Source organism: Puma concolor, chromosome D2, assembly GCF_028749965.1.
Source record: "Puma concolor isolate L17-30 chromosome D2, mPumCon1.1.hap2, whole genome shotgun sequence".
Lineage (NCBI taxonomy): Eukaryota > Metazoa > Chordata > Mammalia > Carnivora > Felidae > Puma > Puma concolor.
In genome coordinates, this window is record NC_141677.1 from 80,699,321 (window position 1) to 80,714,823 (window position 15,503).

General features: G+C 57.1%; 1 protein-coding gene across 8 annotated transcripts in view; it reads right to left on the reverse strand.

Annotated features, from left to right (window-relative positions):
- Positions 1 to 571: 571 nt before the first annotated feature.
- The window catches only part of CHST15 (carbohydrate sulfotransferase 15), a 79,851-nt gene continuing 64,919 nt past the window's right edge, over positions 572 to 15,503 (reverse strand). For all 8 annotated transcript variants that reach the window (XM_086681104.1, XM_086681106.1, XM_086681109.1 and 5 more), the window contains exons 6-8: positions 10,741 to 10,897; positions 2,614 to 2,761; positions 572 to 1,023 (exon numbers count right to left, since the gene is read on the reverse strand). In XM_086681104.1, the coding sequence (XP_086537230.1) occupies positions 833 to 1,023; positions 2,614 to 2,761; positions 10,741 to 10,897 (496 nt within the window). In that variant the 3' untranslated portion in view covers positions 572 to 832. The remainder of the gene's footprint in view (positions 1,024 to 2,613; positions 2,762 to 10,740; positions 10,898 to 15,503) is intronic.

The window sequence follows — 15,503 nt, forward strand, 5'->3', positions numbered from 1 at the left end:
TTCAATTCCTTGAAGTTGCTCAGTGTGGCATTAAAGCAGAAATTTCCCTTCTAATTATAAGCTGAGCTTGTATCCCGATTATAAACTGCATGAGCTCTCGAGAAGCCCTCAAAAGTGGCAGACAAGGAGCTACGGCTGGTGAAATGCAGGAATGGTTCATCTGAAACATTCGTGTTCTGGTTAAACATAAGTAACACCAGGACAGGATGGGAGGGGTCCGAGATGAACGTGCTTGGGCTTTTTGTTCTCTTTCGTAAAAGTGAAGTTAACAAGGTTCAGATCTGAAGAGAAGAAAGGGCGGACCTCAGAGTAAAAGAGAAAAAAGGAAGCGTCTGTCTCCTCGCTCTGCCCAAATGAAGGTATCGGCCCGACCGGTGTTTCAGGACCGAACGGAAGTGTAACTCGGACAGTGTCGCGGCGTGACCTCTAGCGTGATGGCGCAACCTCCGGCGTGGCGACGTGACCTCCAGTGCGCTCACTCGGATCCCACACTGTCAGCCCCCAGCCACGCTTCCTTCCCGCCCCCGCACAGCCCGCCTGGTGCCCCCCGCCCCACCCCCCCACCCCCACCTGGACCCCGCAGCCCGGCCACTGTGCCGCAGGAGGGAACGGTTCCCAAGTGGAGTTTCCAATGGCCCGGGATGGCGGAGCCCCGTGAAGGGTCAGTTGCCAGGTTGTTTCACACCACAAACGGTTATACTGAACAGGTGCCTAGGGAGGGGAAGAAGAATCATCTGGGGGTTTTCTCCACGCTGTTGAGGAAGAGGGCCCCGCCCCCCAAAGAGATTTTTAAATCACGGTAACAGTGGAAACCGCAGGGGGACCCCGACCCTCAGGTCTTCTTCCAGGCGAACGCCTCGTCGGCGAGCACCTGGGCCAGCCTGGCGTTGAAGGGCCCGTAGAAGTCCTGCAGGATCTTCTGGGTGACCGGCCACATGGGGCCCAGGTTCCGGTCCTCGGGACGTCGCGCGTTGGACGCGGGGCTCTTTGTCATCAGGGTCTCTTGTTTCTCACCTAGGGGTCCTGGAACACAAAGAAAAGACTGTGAAGCAGAAGGCGCGGCAGGAAGGAGCTTCGCAAAACTCCCAGCCGTGCTTTGTGTTGGGCCAGGAGTTCCCCTCCCCGCAAGAGCGCTCGGTCCTCTGGCCAGACCCGTCCTGGTCCTGGAGTTGCTGAGGACGGAAAGTGGCAGCGAGCCATCGCGAAGGAGCAGGTGCTGTCCGGCCTGGGGCTGGACACCTGCCCGCAGAAGTGCAGCTGCGGCTCTGGGAGGCAGCCTCCCCTGAGCCTCACCTCCTCCCGGTCTCAGTGCCAAATACCCACAAAGGGCTGGCTCCCGTGGCCGTCAGCCTGTGTCCGTGGATAACTGTGCGAGCTGCCAGGCACAGTCCATGTGCTTAGATTTTCCTACTAACCAGCCTGCTGGAGTCCTGCCAGTGTCATTTCTGCTTCAGGCTGCTGATGCAAAGGGCCTGTGGCTGGGCCATATTTCACCCTGTGTGTTGTGCCGTATCGTGGCCGTGGGGGTGGTGGGGCAGGAAGGCCGCCTGTGCCCAGAGACCCTGTAAGCTGAACCTCCACCTGCACCAAGATCAGTGGGGAGAGGCCTGGGAACAAGCCAGCCACCTCTATCCCCTGCCCCCTGGACGGTTAGTCCCTCACTGGCTTAACTGTATCACTGCTCAGGCCACTTTGTGCCAGGCCCTCGGGATCGGGCCAAAGTCCCCGAGCCCTTACACAGAAAAACCATATTCCGCTGTCGCTGGGGTGTGTGCAGCAGAAGGAACAGAACTGGCCTCGCTGTCCATCTCAGAGACTAAAGTCAAGCTCACCAACACAGCAGAGTCTACGAGGGACCCACTCCAAGAAAAATGGTTCTAGGCCTTCAGAGGAAAAAGCAATCACACTCCCTCCTACCACTATGACGAAAGGGTTCTGAGGCCAGTGGAGGGTAAACACATTTTAAGGAATATGCCATCAACAGAATTCCTGGGCCAGATCATTAGATGGGGCTGCGGGAGTGCTTGAGCTCTGGCAGTCCTTGGGTGCCCATCCACGTGGGCAGCCCTCTGTGCCCAGAGACCCACCCCTACAAGCCATCACCCTGGCCACCCAGCAGTGGACTCTCCTAGAGGAAGGTGGCCACGTGGCCCTGACTCCAGGGGCCCCCCAAAACCTGAGAGCATGCCATGACCCGTCCACTCCCTCCTCCGAGCCTGTGGCCTCTGCAAGACCGTTCCAGCCATGCTCGGACATGTCGCCCAGCCCAAAGACTCAGTTCGCAGACCACTGCTTCCATGACCCCTTCCACCATTCCTCCTGGGACCCTGGAGGCACGTATACGAACCAACCGTCTCTCTGCCAGGGACTCGGCTACCAGTGGCTTCCTCCTCTTCTCTTCCTCTGCTGGGCTGGAACCTCCCAGATGAAGGACCCCCTCCCCCCACTCCGGCACCAGGCCCCGCGCCTGAAAAGCACGTACCGAACCAGCCGCCCGGCCCGGCCCGGCCCGGCCCGGTGCGCAGAGTCTGTCTGCGACTCAGCGAGCACCGCGGACAGCCAGTGTCCACGGAGCTCATGCCTGCTCCCGGGCCACCAGCGTGACATTCATACCGAGGTTGAGGAACTGGAAGACCCTGTGCATGGTGTACTTGACGTTGGAGGCGTGGTCTTCCAGGCGAAGGACGAGGAACTGTTCTTTATTAAACACGGTGAGCCAGTCCAGAAGGTACACAGCATACAGACCGACCTGGAGCCTCACCTAGAACCAAGGCAGAAGGCGGGCATCACTTCGGGAGTAATTTCCCTAACGCTTTTCCAAACGTACGAGGCCTGAGTACAAACCAGCACCAAGAGTTACCCGAGCAAACAACTGCCTTCAAAGGATGGATTTTATTTTATTTTTTTTTAATGTTTATTTGTTTTTGAGAGACAGAACGTGAGCAGGGGCGGGACGGGTGGGGGGTGGGGGAGAGACACGGAATCCGAAGCAGGCTCCAGGCTCCAAGCTGTCAGCACAGAGCCCAACACGGGGCTCGAACCCACCACCCGTGAGATCGTGACCTGAGCCGAAGTCGGACGCTCAACCGACTGAGCCACCCAGGCGCCCCTATTTTTTAATTTTTTTAAACATTTATTCATTTTGGAGAGACAGGGACAGAGTGCAAGCAGGGGAGGGGCAGAGAGAGAGGGAGACACAATCTGAAGCAGCCTCCAGGCTCTAAGCTGTCAGCACAGAGCCCGATGCGGGGCTCGAACTCACGAACCACAAGATCATGACCTGAGGCTGAAGTCAGACGCTTCACGGACTGAGCCACCCAGGCGCCCCCAAAGGATGGATTTTAAACGCCATGCTTTCTTGAGTCTTCAGGAAGAGTTCTGAGCTCCTCACACAGAAGATTCCTACTTAAGGTCACAGTTAATTCTCACGACAACCCTGGAGGTGGCTCCGCGACACGTTCCACAGTGGAGACTGAGGTGAAGGAAGAGGTCAAGACCGTACCCGTGAACAGCGCAAACGTTCTTTGCACGATACCCTGGCTGTTTCTGCTCCTACACCCAGCACACGACAGCCACGAAAACCACGTTCAACACCCCAGAAACAAGCCAGGTGAGTGAACCGCCCCGTGCCTGGTGCCACCAGAGCGTCCGTGACCAGGGGGCCGTGTGTACGTCCAAAGAAAGCAGGTGTCACGCACAGCCACTCCTTCCGACCTCCACGCCCGGGGTGACGTCCTCCCGTGCCTTCTCTCACGCCAGGCTGCAAGCTTGCGCGGTGAAGAATTCACCTTACCCAAAGGAAGTCTGGCCTCTGGCCTCGGCTCCTGGGAGGTGACCTCTAGGCCACCTGGCATGTCCTGCCTGATAAGTGGCTTGGCTGGCCTGGGGCATCTGGCCACCGGAGAGTAAACAGTGAGAGTGACTGACAGGGGATCGGTCTGGCCTGCAGCAGGGACTGGACGGTAAAGGCCAGCCAGGCGGATGGCATGTGACTGAGTCCCAGTAAATACTCCAGACACCACAGGCTCGGGTGGGCGCCCCCGGATGGCAGTGCTGTGTGTGGCCACATGTGCTCCTTCCCTGGGTGGGAGTGGGGGGGGGGGGCGGTTCAGTGGGTGTCCCTTCTCTGCAGGAAGCACGGTCTTCAGTGAGTCCTGCGATTCCTTCCGGGGAGCTACTGAACCCCAAAGTGGTTTGGGGGACCCCCTGCCTTACAAACATGGCAGAAATGAGAGTGGCCGTGGGACGTTCCCTCTGACTTCACAGCTGCTGCTCAGCTCTTCAAAGCTTCAGGAAAACACCAGAGCTCTCCCCTTCCGCCCGCAGCCCCTTTCTCCTGGGCCCCCCGCCCTCCCCCAAGTCCTGGGGACCCTGCCCCATTTCCGGTCTGCCGCTCTGCCTCTGCGACCTTCCCACGTTTCCACCTGCTGCCTCTGCCTAGCTCCACGCCAGCCCCTCCGGTCAGGCCCAGTTGTCACAGCCTCCTAACCGGTGCTCCCGTCTGGTCTCCGAGGACCCACCCCTGGCCCGTCACCAGTGCGAGCTGCCCCACCTGCTGGCCTGGCCCCTCCGGCCCCGCTCCCGGCCTGCCTGCCGTCCGAGCGTGGGGAGCCCTTGGTCTGGCTTGCGCTCGGCCCCCAGGCACCCCCTCCCAGCCTCAGCCGCTCAGCTGCGTAGACAGACGCTCTCCCTTCAGGGTCCCTCTCTCCCTCCCAGCCCGACCCGGGGCTCCTCCAGCCTGCCGGGCTCCGGTGCTCCTTGGGCGACGTGCCGGACACGGTGGTGGCAGGGCGGTGAAACGTTTGACAAAATACGTACAGAAGCCGACTAGTCTCATCTCTCGCTAGTCTTTTCCCACTTCCTTCTTTTTCTAATCGGGCAGGAGGATGCGGAGGAAGATAAACAGTGAGAAGCGATAAGCCGTCTCCAGAATTCATTAGCTGCCTCCTGTCCCCCCGGGGTTGTTGCTGCCTCACGCGCCAGCCCGTAAAGAAGACCCCCCGAGCTGGGCCAAAGCCGGAGAGAGAACGAGTACGTGCCAGCCTCAGAAATCACGCGTGCGGCACCCCTAACACAGGCAGACCGTAACGAGTGTGCCTTCTGGAGTCATGGGCCTCACAGAGCAGGTCAAGTCTCTGTCGGGCTCGCTGGCTGGCCCCTCCCAGGGAGAGCCAGCCTCACGAGGGTGATCTTCCGGAGAACCTGCCTGTGCAGCTTGAGAACTTTCTAGAAGGACAGAAGCTGGTGTTTGTGGTGGGGATGGGGGGCGAGGGGATGATACAGCAGCCAGAACGCATTCCTGACCTGGCCACAGGTGACAGACTATTTCTCCGAAAGCCTGTCGGCTCCCTCGGTGGGCAGAGCCCCCCAGCACAAAGACCCGCGGGCTGAGGCCTCCTGCAGCAGGGCCTTCCTTCCCAGGCAGGGACGGTCCTGGCGGGGGAGGGGGGGGGGCGGCGGCAGGGCAGGGAACAAACCCCACGGGGTTCTGCAGGCCACAGGAGGCGAGGAGGCTCCCCTGAACACCTCCCCTTCTGGCCAGCCCTGGTCCCCCTTCTTCCTCCCCCTCCCTCCCTCCCTCCCCCCTCACCACTCCAGGAAAGCTCCGGTCACCCTGAGCGACGCCTCCCGGTGCACGCGGCATCATTACCACAACTGTGCGCCATCGACACAAACCCAAGACGGGCCCACTTGGAACGGTTTTTCTTCACCTTTCCCGGCAGAGGCCGGAGGATCCAAACGGCACGAAGATAAAAAGGGCATTTAGGGGAAGTGTCTGATAGATGTAAAATTACAAGACAGCAGAGCTGAGAGAAGCCTTTGAGGTTATCTGCCGCGGCCAACTCTTGCTGGAAAAATGGAAGCCCAGGAAGGGGTGGGGGCCCGCCCGGGGTCAGCTGGGAGCACCCAGCGGCACCCGGAGCTGACACCGGGCCCCCGCCACCAGGGCTTTTCCTGCCACACAGGGAAAGAGCCCAGGAGGGGTGGGTGCGGGGCTCTTTCCAGACAGGCTCCATGCCGAGCCTCTCGGTTCCCGATTAGGGGTTTAGGTGAGACACCTACACAGCCTACCCGGTATCCGCTAGTCTCAAAAACTCCCCATTCATTCATTCATTCATTCATTCTGCAAACAGTCGAGTGCATGCTACGTGCAGGTACCCCCCTAGGCAATGGAGATGTGCTGCTATGTAACAGCCGTGGCCCCCGGCCTCACGGAGCCTGGAACCTCGTGGGGGACACAGAGCCGAGCTGCTGAAGAAACAACCCGCAACCACCAGTTGTGATTCATGCTGCAGGGAAACAACTGGGGTGGAGAGAGAAAACAGAGGTCAGTAAGACCCAGAGGATGAGAAACCCTGCAGCATCCAGGGGAAGCACGTTCCAGGGAAAGGGGCTGGAACCGGTCTCTCCAATCCGCCTGGAAGGTGCTAGACAGACTGATGGGGCCCACCCCTCCCCCACCCCGAGCTGCTGTCTTCTGTGGGCCGGGGCTGAGCCTGAGGGTCCCACTGCTGACAAGATCCCCGCGGATGCTGACGCTGCCAGAACGCTGCTTCGCGAACCCCCCGATCCGAGGCGAGAGGCTGGCCGGAGGACCTAACAGGAGAGAGTGTAGCTGCAGAGAGCAGTGACAGAGAGGGGGCGGCTGGGAGGAGGTGGAGAAGGAGGCGGGGACCGGCTGGTGCACTCCAATGCTGCTGGAAGGCCGGGGATGTCTTAGGAAGGGTAGCACCAGGGTCCGCAGGTGTTTGAAAAAGCTCTCCCTCCCTGCGCCGTGGCTGAGCTGGGACTCACAGCTGGAGGGAGATTTGCGTCCCTCACCCCAGAATTGAAGGTTCGCGCCCAAGAGGAGGGTTTCCAACTGCTCCTCACTGCCTGGCTCTTCCTGGTGAGCAAGGGGCTGAAGGGTCATGGCCAGTCTGCCGTCTGTGACGCCCCCCACCCCGTCCTGTCGACCGATCCTGCCCCTGGACACCTCTCTCTGACCTAAGGTGTCGGCTCAGCCACCCCCTCGCCATCCTCAGCAAAACATGAGATGGAATGAAAAAGCCAGTTCAGACCTGTGCTCTTAGGAGCTAGCCAGGGAAAGGAGGGAATGCCATGAGTACGAAAGGCCGCAGGACCTGGGATGAACCCTAGGCCTGTTACCCGCTCTATGTCTCTGGGTGTGAGCGTCCATGTTTGTGAACCTCAGTGTCCTCATCTGTAAAATGGGCATGGATTTCAGGGCAGCACGGACGACAGAACACGAAGAGCTCAAGACTGTGCCTGGCGCAGAATCAGCGGCGAACAAAGCTCGGATCCCATCGTCCCTCTCTCACTGGCAAAGGCTTGTGATCAGGAAGAATTTCCAGCACACCCCAAAGTGGAGGCCCATGACGACTCCTGTGTACTGATCACCCGGTGTCTACCGTGTTTCAGTGCTCCCAGCTGGAGGCCAACAGGGCAGCGGAGGGGAGGGCACCCCTTTCTTGTCTGTGGGACAAAGTGGCTGTGGAAATCCCGCCTCCTAGAAACCTATTCGAAGGCAGGTGAGACCTGCATCCGGCCAGCTCTGTCCCCGTGGCCCTGACTGTGCCGAGGCGCTGACCCGGTGAGCTCTGGGCGGTGCAGCGGGCCCCGGGTTCAGACTGCACGTGTACGTCAGACACTCACTCTTCTGGGACAGAAACACGACGTGAAGCCACTGAAATGCCACTGAAATAAGCCGTACCCTCACAGTCAGGAGCTCTGCCCGGCCCTGCCTCGCCCTGCCCTTCCAAATCCAGCCAGCTTGGGGCGCTCCCTTGTAGAAGGCCCCCGAAGCAAAGCCCTCACCTATCCCTCCCTTTCGGAGCACCTGCCACATAACCTCTTGAAGAGAGAACTCAGTAGTAACACGGCCTGGAAGAGGACGGTTCCAGCACCTTCTCTGAACCACACCAGCTGGACGCATCACCTCAACTCTCCCTGTTCTGCCTCCCGCCCCCTCCCTCTCCCTTCCAGGTCACCCCATGGCCGTGCTTCTTCCAGCACTGAGCACCGTGCTGAGCACAGAGTCGGCACCCACTGTATGCCCTTGGAGACGAATCAAGTCTCAGCTGTGAATGAAGCCAGTCCCCAAACCACGCCACACCTAGGAAGTTTCAAGAAACGTCTCCAGGTAGTGGCTCTTCTCTCCTGCAGGCCCTGCACAGATGACCCTCACGGTCATGAGCAATCATACTAAAAAGCAACAGCTAAGAACCAGAGCCATTTTGAAGCAAATGCTGCACTCGGCCTGCCGGCCAGCAAACACGTGGCTTCCCCATCATCCCACTGCTTGATCCGATCCAGTCCAACCCCTGTCCACGTCCTTTCCACTAGTCCTCCTAATTGTTTCTAGAAACTTCCACCGTCTCCTACCCTGACTCAGCCCCCAGTCCTCTTACAGAAACCCCACCCCACCCCCACCCCGGCCTCCCTGTCTCTGGGAGACACCCCGCCAGCCCTGGGCGCCATACATCGGGCATCTTTCTGAAACACAGATTTGCTACGACTGTTAAACCCTCCCTGGGGACCCATGTCAGGCCAGACTTCCAAGGCTCACACCCCCCTCTTACCATCGCCCCACCACCCATGCAGCCATGTGCTGCGCCCAGCTGTAGCAAACGCTCTCCGTGCTTAACTCTTCGGCCTCTGCCTGAGCTGCTCCCTGCACCTGGACAGATCACCACCTCCACGTCCCCAGCCCGTCATCCTTCAGGCCTCGGCACAAACACTGCCTTTCCTAGACGTTCCCCTGGTGCCTTGTGTTCAGGTGGCCTCTGCTGGGAGCCAGGGCTCCTGCCCCAGCCGCTAGGTCACTCTCGCTGCCAGGACTGGGACTGCCCGGGGACACAAGGACCAGGCCTGTCCTGTCACGGCTGCCCTCCCAGCCCATGTGCCATGCACAGACACGGTCGAATGACGAATGCACATGCAGGGAGGCAGAACACGCTGCCCCGAAATATACCACTTTGGCATGAGGATTATTTTGAGCCCAAGGCAACTGAGAAGAAACACAAACATAAGAAAAGCCTCCGCCCTCACCCTATTTGCCTCCAAGCCGTACACAAATTTGTCAGGGTGCCCTTCCTCCCCTCTCCACCAGGACGGACCAAATTAATCACTGGAGACAACCCTAGGCCTTTATCAGCCTTAAGACAGCATCAGAAGATGTGACGTAACAAACCTCAATAAAACTAGCCCTTATCAACCATTAGCTCCCCCCTGCCTTCCCAGGATTTGCTGCCCTAGAAACTCAAAGTCCTCTCGCTTTGTCTGGTCACCTCTCTACAAATGTCCTTTTCTCCTGTCGGGATGTTACACAAGCCTGAGTTCTAACCGTCCCTCTGAGCTACTCATCACGCACGGGTGCAACACACATGTTAATAAACTTGTGGTTTTTCTCTCTCTTGTTGATTTGTCTTTTGTCGGTCTAATTCGCAGGGCCCGGACCGGCAACTCTAAGATGGCTGCAGGACAAGGACAAGGACAAGGACAAGGACAAGGCTGCAGGACAAGGACAAGGCTGCAGGACAAGGGTTCTTCATTTCTCCCCTACGCATGAGGGAACTATCACTGACCCTCACAACAGCCTGGAACGGCAGTCTTATTACCTGATTTGAGGACGAAGCAATGGCATCTCAGAGAAGCTAAAACGACTGTCCAGAGTCACACAGCTTAGTAAACGCCCCAGCTGGGAAGCGAACCCACCCCTCTGTCTGGCTCCAAAGGCCATTCCTCTACCCTGTGCCGCTGGGCAGATTCTAGGTTTATCTGTGCCCCTGTCCGCATCTTCTCTGACACACTGAAAACTCCAGCCTCAATCCAACCTGCTGCCTCTGTGCATCCTGCCGGAACCAGGACCCTGCGTTCCAGATACAACGGCCTTGAGAACAAGGAAGAGGGAGGGAAACCTCTTGACCCTGAGCACCCCACGCCCAGGGGGTTCCCAGCCTCCACCTCGAGCACATCGGTCTGTGCCGTCCCACATGCTGCGCTCCGCAGAGCAGTGGTGAACCACGCCCCGGGACGGGGGCAGCACCAGCTTCACTGTGTTAGGCTCTCCGGCAGCACCAATCTGCTGAAAAGGCAGACAACCCAGGGTGCTATGCGGTAGAAAGCCACCCCCAGCTGAAGGGTGCTGAATTCACCACCAACAGCTTCTTCTGCATTAAAAAAAAAAAAAAAAAAAAGGCAAGAAATGTACAGCCACATTCCTGAAGGCAAGTAAGAGAAAAGCAAAAGAGAGATCAACGGGAGATAGTTTTCCATTTAGGCCCTGTCGCAGGAATGCTGAAAGTCACCGGTGGGTGATTCGTTAAACCACCAAAACAATCCGCCATCGATCAGGGAACGATGCTTAAGACGATTCGAGAGCTGGGTCCCCGCGTCTGCCAATCCTAATTGCGGGGTGGGTTTTTGCAGCCTCACTGAATGGCAATCTCCCTAAATGTACCCTCATTCTCTGCAGGGAGAGGAGAGAGCATTGTAATGGGGAGATGAGCAGGGAAGAGAGCCTGGTGCCAGCTGAAAGGGCCCAGGCTTTCTACAATTTTTATGCCCGTGCGTACTTGTTTGTGCACTAGCCACCGCGGCTCAGAGGCATGGGGAGAGGCAGTTGCACATTAAAATGCTTCTCTGCGTTTATATGCTAAAATCCCATCTACCGTGCCACCTGCATAATAACCACCAAGTGGCCTGCTCTGTAAGGGGGCCGGCTTCCAGGATACGCACAGGCATGGCATTGTTGAGGGTGTTGTTGTAGACGCAGGCACGCAGGGAATAATCGAGCATGCAATTCTCAAACAGCTGCAGAGCTTCTGTCACTTTCTCGTGGAAGTCATCAGCAGATTTATTCGAACTTGCAAAGTAGAGATAGTCGGAGTACAACCTGTGAATAAAATAAACGGAGACTTTTACCACCCGGGACTGTGAAATCACGCGACGCGGGTGACGATGGAAATCGACGTGCAATGACATTACCTCGTCTCGTTCATTAGGACGCTGCCATTTCTCTTGGTTCCCCTGCAGATGAGCCCCGTCCCTACTTCCTCCCACACCTGCCCACCCCTCACCGGGCCACCCACGCTCTCCTGGATTCGGACATGTCTACACTGGCCCCCCGACCAACCACCGGTACTTCTTAAATCCTATCCAGCCACTTCAGCACGCAGCTGTTTTCACTGGAGCGGTGAGCTTAGAAACACCAGATTGTGAAAACTGTGCGACGGCGAAGATGGGCCACGAAAATGTTATGCTCCTTCCGGGTTCTCTCTCCTCCATCAGAGACAACAATAACCAGAACAGCTGTTGCTCCTACAATCTGATAGTTTCTCATGAGATTCCTGGCCCATTCCACAGACGTTCCAAACATTAAAAAACAACAACACAACAAATTATGAAATGTATCTTTCCAGATTGGTACGGACCTATTTTTTAACACAACATAAAAACACCCCTACATCTGTGTGCAGTCACCCTGTAAACCTGTTCACACGGACCCCACCACATGTATGTGGCCATGTTTTCCTTGGCGAACTGACGGTGTCACTCCTGGACCCAATTTCCCCGGGTTCCCCTAAACCTTCCCAACTGGGCCTCAGCTTGTAGACTTCCACGTCCACCTCTGCACTGCCCAAGTGCGCAGGAATCCTGCCAGGTCGGTTCAGCCAGAATCCCCCGCCCTGCGATATCTGATCACCCTCAATATTTGGTGGGCTCCTGGTCCCCCGCCATCTCCCAGGGGATGTCTCATCGCCCCACTGGGCCTTCAGCAGGAATCCTGCTAGGTCGATTTAGCCAGAACTCAGACCGACCTTAGCCCGGTGTGTCCTCTTAGTAATTTCCAACCCACGGACCCCCACTACTCCTTGGCTGTGAGTCCCTACTTTTCCTTGCTGTATCTGGAATTGAGGCCAGTCTTTGTGCCCTACACAAAACCCCACGCAGTGTCCTGACACCCACTGGAGTGGGTCCTGAGTGAAACCTGCCTTACCAGCCTTGACCAAGCTCCAGGATAAGGGTTTGCGTGCTCCTTCCTTTCTCTCTCTCTTCCTCCCTCCCTGTTTCCTTCCTTCCTTCCTTCCTTCCCCTCTCCCTTCCTTCCTTCCCTCCCTCCCTTCCTTCCTCTTTCTGTCTTTCTTTCTTTCAATAAATCCTCTGCGAATAGATTTTACCAGACTCTCAGCATTACAGATAGATTTTGTTAAGCAAGGGCTACTTGTTTTCTTATGAGGCAGACAAACAATAAGAAAGGGGGAATTATGACAACAGTATCATGAACACGGCTCTCACTCAAGCCCTCCTGCCCAGTTTCTCCGGGGGTCCAACCTGTGAGTCCTGCTCCCCAGAGGTGACCTCTCTTACCAGGGGCTGAAAGAGCCTTCCAGAAATTTTCTGTGCCCACTGAAGCAGGTAGGGACATATTTTCTATTTTCACAACCATGGATGGTACCAGAACAGATCCGGTGGAATCAGATCACGTGCCTGTCATCGCGGCACATCGCCCACCTCCCGGTTGGGGGGTGGGGGGCTCTGAGCACCCACGAGCGCAGGGGCGATGGGGGACTGCACCCTAACATAAACGTCATCCCACTGCCACCCAGTAACTTTTTTCTTTGCCGCAACTTCTGAGCTGTGAGTTCCCACACCTCTTCCTGCTTCCCGCTTGCAAAGTCTTCATCTTCTTTTGTGTTTCGGAGATCCCTTCTTCATTCCTGCCTGGTGCCTTTCCAACGCCCACCCCCCAAGCGACCTCCCTGCTTCGCCCTTCACTCGCACACCGCCCCCTCCCCCCGCCTGTGGGGAAACGGGGCTGACACGAGTCGGCCCCCTGGCTCCACGGACTCACGTTCTCTCTCCCGTTAACGCCTTACTTTCCACGCTCCAACCTCTCCGACGTGGCTTCCCTCATTCCAGCAAGGGTGAGGGCGACTCAGTGAATCCGACAAGGACACGTGTCCTGCCAACGCACACCCCCACCCCGCGCTGCGCCCCTGACACCCACACTCAACCACGCCCACCGGGGCAGAAACCACAGGGCCCCCATTGCAGGGGCCAGCCGCAAACGCTCCCCCCCCCGGCACCCCTCCCCTCTAACTGCAGTCAGGGTTGGATGCACATGTGTTGACCGCAGGAGCATGGCTTCTTGGGGACCAGCTCTCCTCGGGCACTGGGCACGGTGCCCGTGACATGGCCCATTAGAATTCATCCACAGCCAGTGTCCACAGAGGACATCTCTGAGAAGTCCTGAGATGACTGGGATCTGCCCACCGATTGCCTGGCGTCTACACACACTCTGGAAAGGGAGAGTTTTGTAGACTTCGGCCTGCTCGCTCCAACTCTCCAGAAGGCCCTGTTTGCAGACTAGTCATTAGAGATGCTCAGGGACTAGTGAGTACATTCTCCCCCAGATCTGTGCCCACCCGAGCACATGTCCCAGGATGACACTCCATCTGCCGGTCACAGCGTCCCCAACAGCAGCTGTTCGTCGCGGCACCCTGCAGGCCAGTCGTAGTATAACCTAGAGGCTGATGGGTAAGTGTCTACATCGGATTTGCATGGACCTCAAAGAGCAGTCGACCTGTACGTGCCAACGCATTCCCTGTGGCCATGGGTCTGGTGGGGGTGTCCTTCCTGGCTCACACACTTATCGGTCCTGCCGTACCACGGCCCAGACCAAGAAACCACGTCCGTGAAAAGTAACAGACACCTTTCAAACTCTCATCAAAACCTGTATATGATGGGAAATCTGAATTCCAGAGTTCCTACCACGGACTCCTACAGGACTATCCAAATCCTTTGGTGGAGCGGGAATTCTATCACATAAATTACTGTCTACAAACCCAACCACTGGGTCAAGCTTTCCATACTGAGAATTGATTCTGTGGTAGTACCATTCCTCGTAGACACTGTGGCTCATAAATAAAACAAGAGTCCAGGGGCGCCCGGGGGGCTCCGTCGGGTTGAGCGTCCGACTTCGGCTCAGGTCATGATCTCACGGTTCGTGAGTTCAAGCCCCGCACTGGGCTCTGTGCTGGCAGCTCAGAGCCTGGAGCCCGCTTTGAATTCTGTGTCTCCCTCTCTCTCTGCTCCTCCCCCGCTCATGATCTGTCTCTCTCTCTCTCTCTCTCTCTCTCTCTCTCCTTCAAACAAACAAAACCATTAAAAATAAATAAGTAAAACAAGAGTCCCTACACCGGGCTCAATTTTAAACACACAGTAACTTCATGAAGAATCTGCTGATTCCACAACAACTCTTTAGAGATCAAGAAGTAATCCCAGGGCATAAACTGGGACCCGTCCGAGGTGCCAACCAGGCCAGCCCAGCCCTGCTACGGGGCGGGGGCGGGGGACAGTGAGGGAGGATAGGACGACTGATTTTCATCTGTTTGAGGGGAGGTGAAATGAACTCAGGACCCCATCTTCTGTGACTCAAGTTCACAGCCGGGCTGGGCCCACTTCCTCAGCAGAGTCTCTAGAGGGGGTGTCTCTGGCCCCTCAGTCCCCCCGGGAACCTGGACCTGCCCACAGAATGTGCGGGGGGCTCTGGGATCCCCTCAAGCCCACACGCTTGCCGGGAGGCATACGAGTAACAGTACATCCCTCACACTCCACTTTGTCACCAACAGCTGAGCAGAGACTTCACTCATCACAATGAATGGCCACCTCTCCTGTCTGGATTCTACAGATCCTCCCAAAATGTGTCCCCAGCACCTATGAATGGGATCTTATTTGGAAACAGGGTCTTTGCAGATGAAATTATGTCGAATGAAGATCTTGAGATGCGATCATCCTGGATGGAGGGTGGGTTGTAAATCCAATGACTGGTGTCCTTACAAAGGCGACAGAAACACGGGGGGGGGGGGGGGAGAAGGCCACGTGAAGACACGGGGGGAGGCTGGAGGGATACTGCCGCGAGCCAGGGACCAGCAAGAGCTGTCAACCACCAGCAGCAGCTGGACACAGGCCTGGAACAGCCCCTCCCTCAGAACTCCCAGAAGGAACCCACCCTGGTGGCATGCGGAGTGTAGACTTCTAGCCTTCTGAACTGCCGGAGGGTAAATTCGCATTGCATTAAGCCCCCAGGTTTGCGGTAATTTGTTGCAACAGCCCCAGGTTCTACCCCCCAATTCCCAGGAAGACTGAGGAGTTTTCTGCCTACACCTCTCTCCTACCCTGAGACCGCGGGAGAGTCCTGAGTGTACAGATGGATGAGAGCCACACGGTTCGCTTCCCTACAGAGATGTAAGCAAGAAGGCAAAGGAAAAGCATGAGCTCTAACTTTCAGGGGAGCCCTATCTGGATCCCCCGAAGAATCAGGCTCGTGCTTCCTAAGAATGTCAGCAATGATCAATGCTATGATTTCCCCCACAGCCACTCTCTGGGGGAAAAGGGCCAGGCAGTGACCATGCACGAGTGAAAGCCACTTGGATGGGTTAAAGCCAGTCAGAAAATGTTGAGAAGGGCAGCAAATGTAGCAAGACTAAGTATCCAAG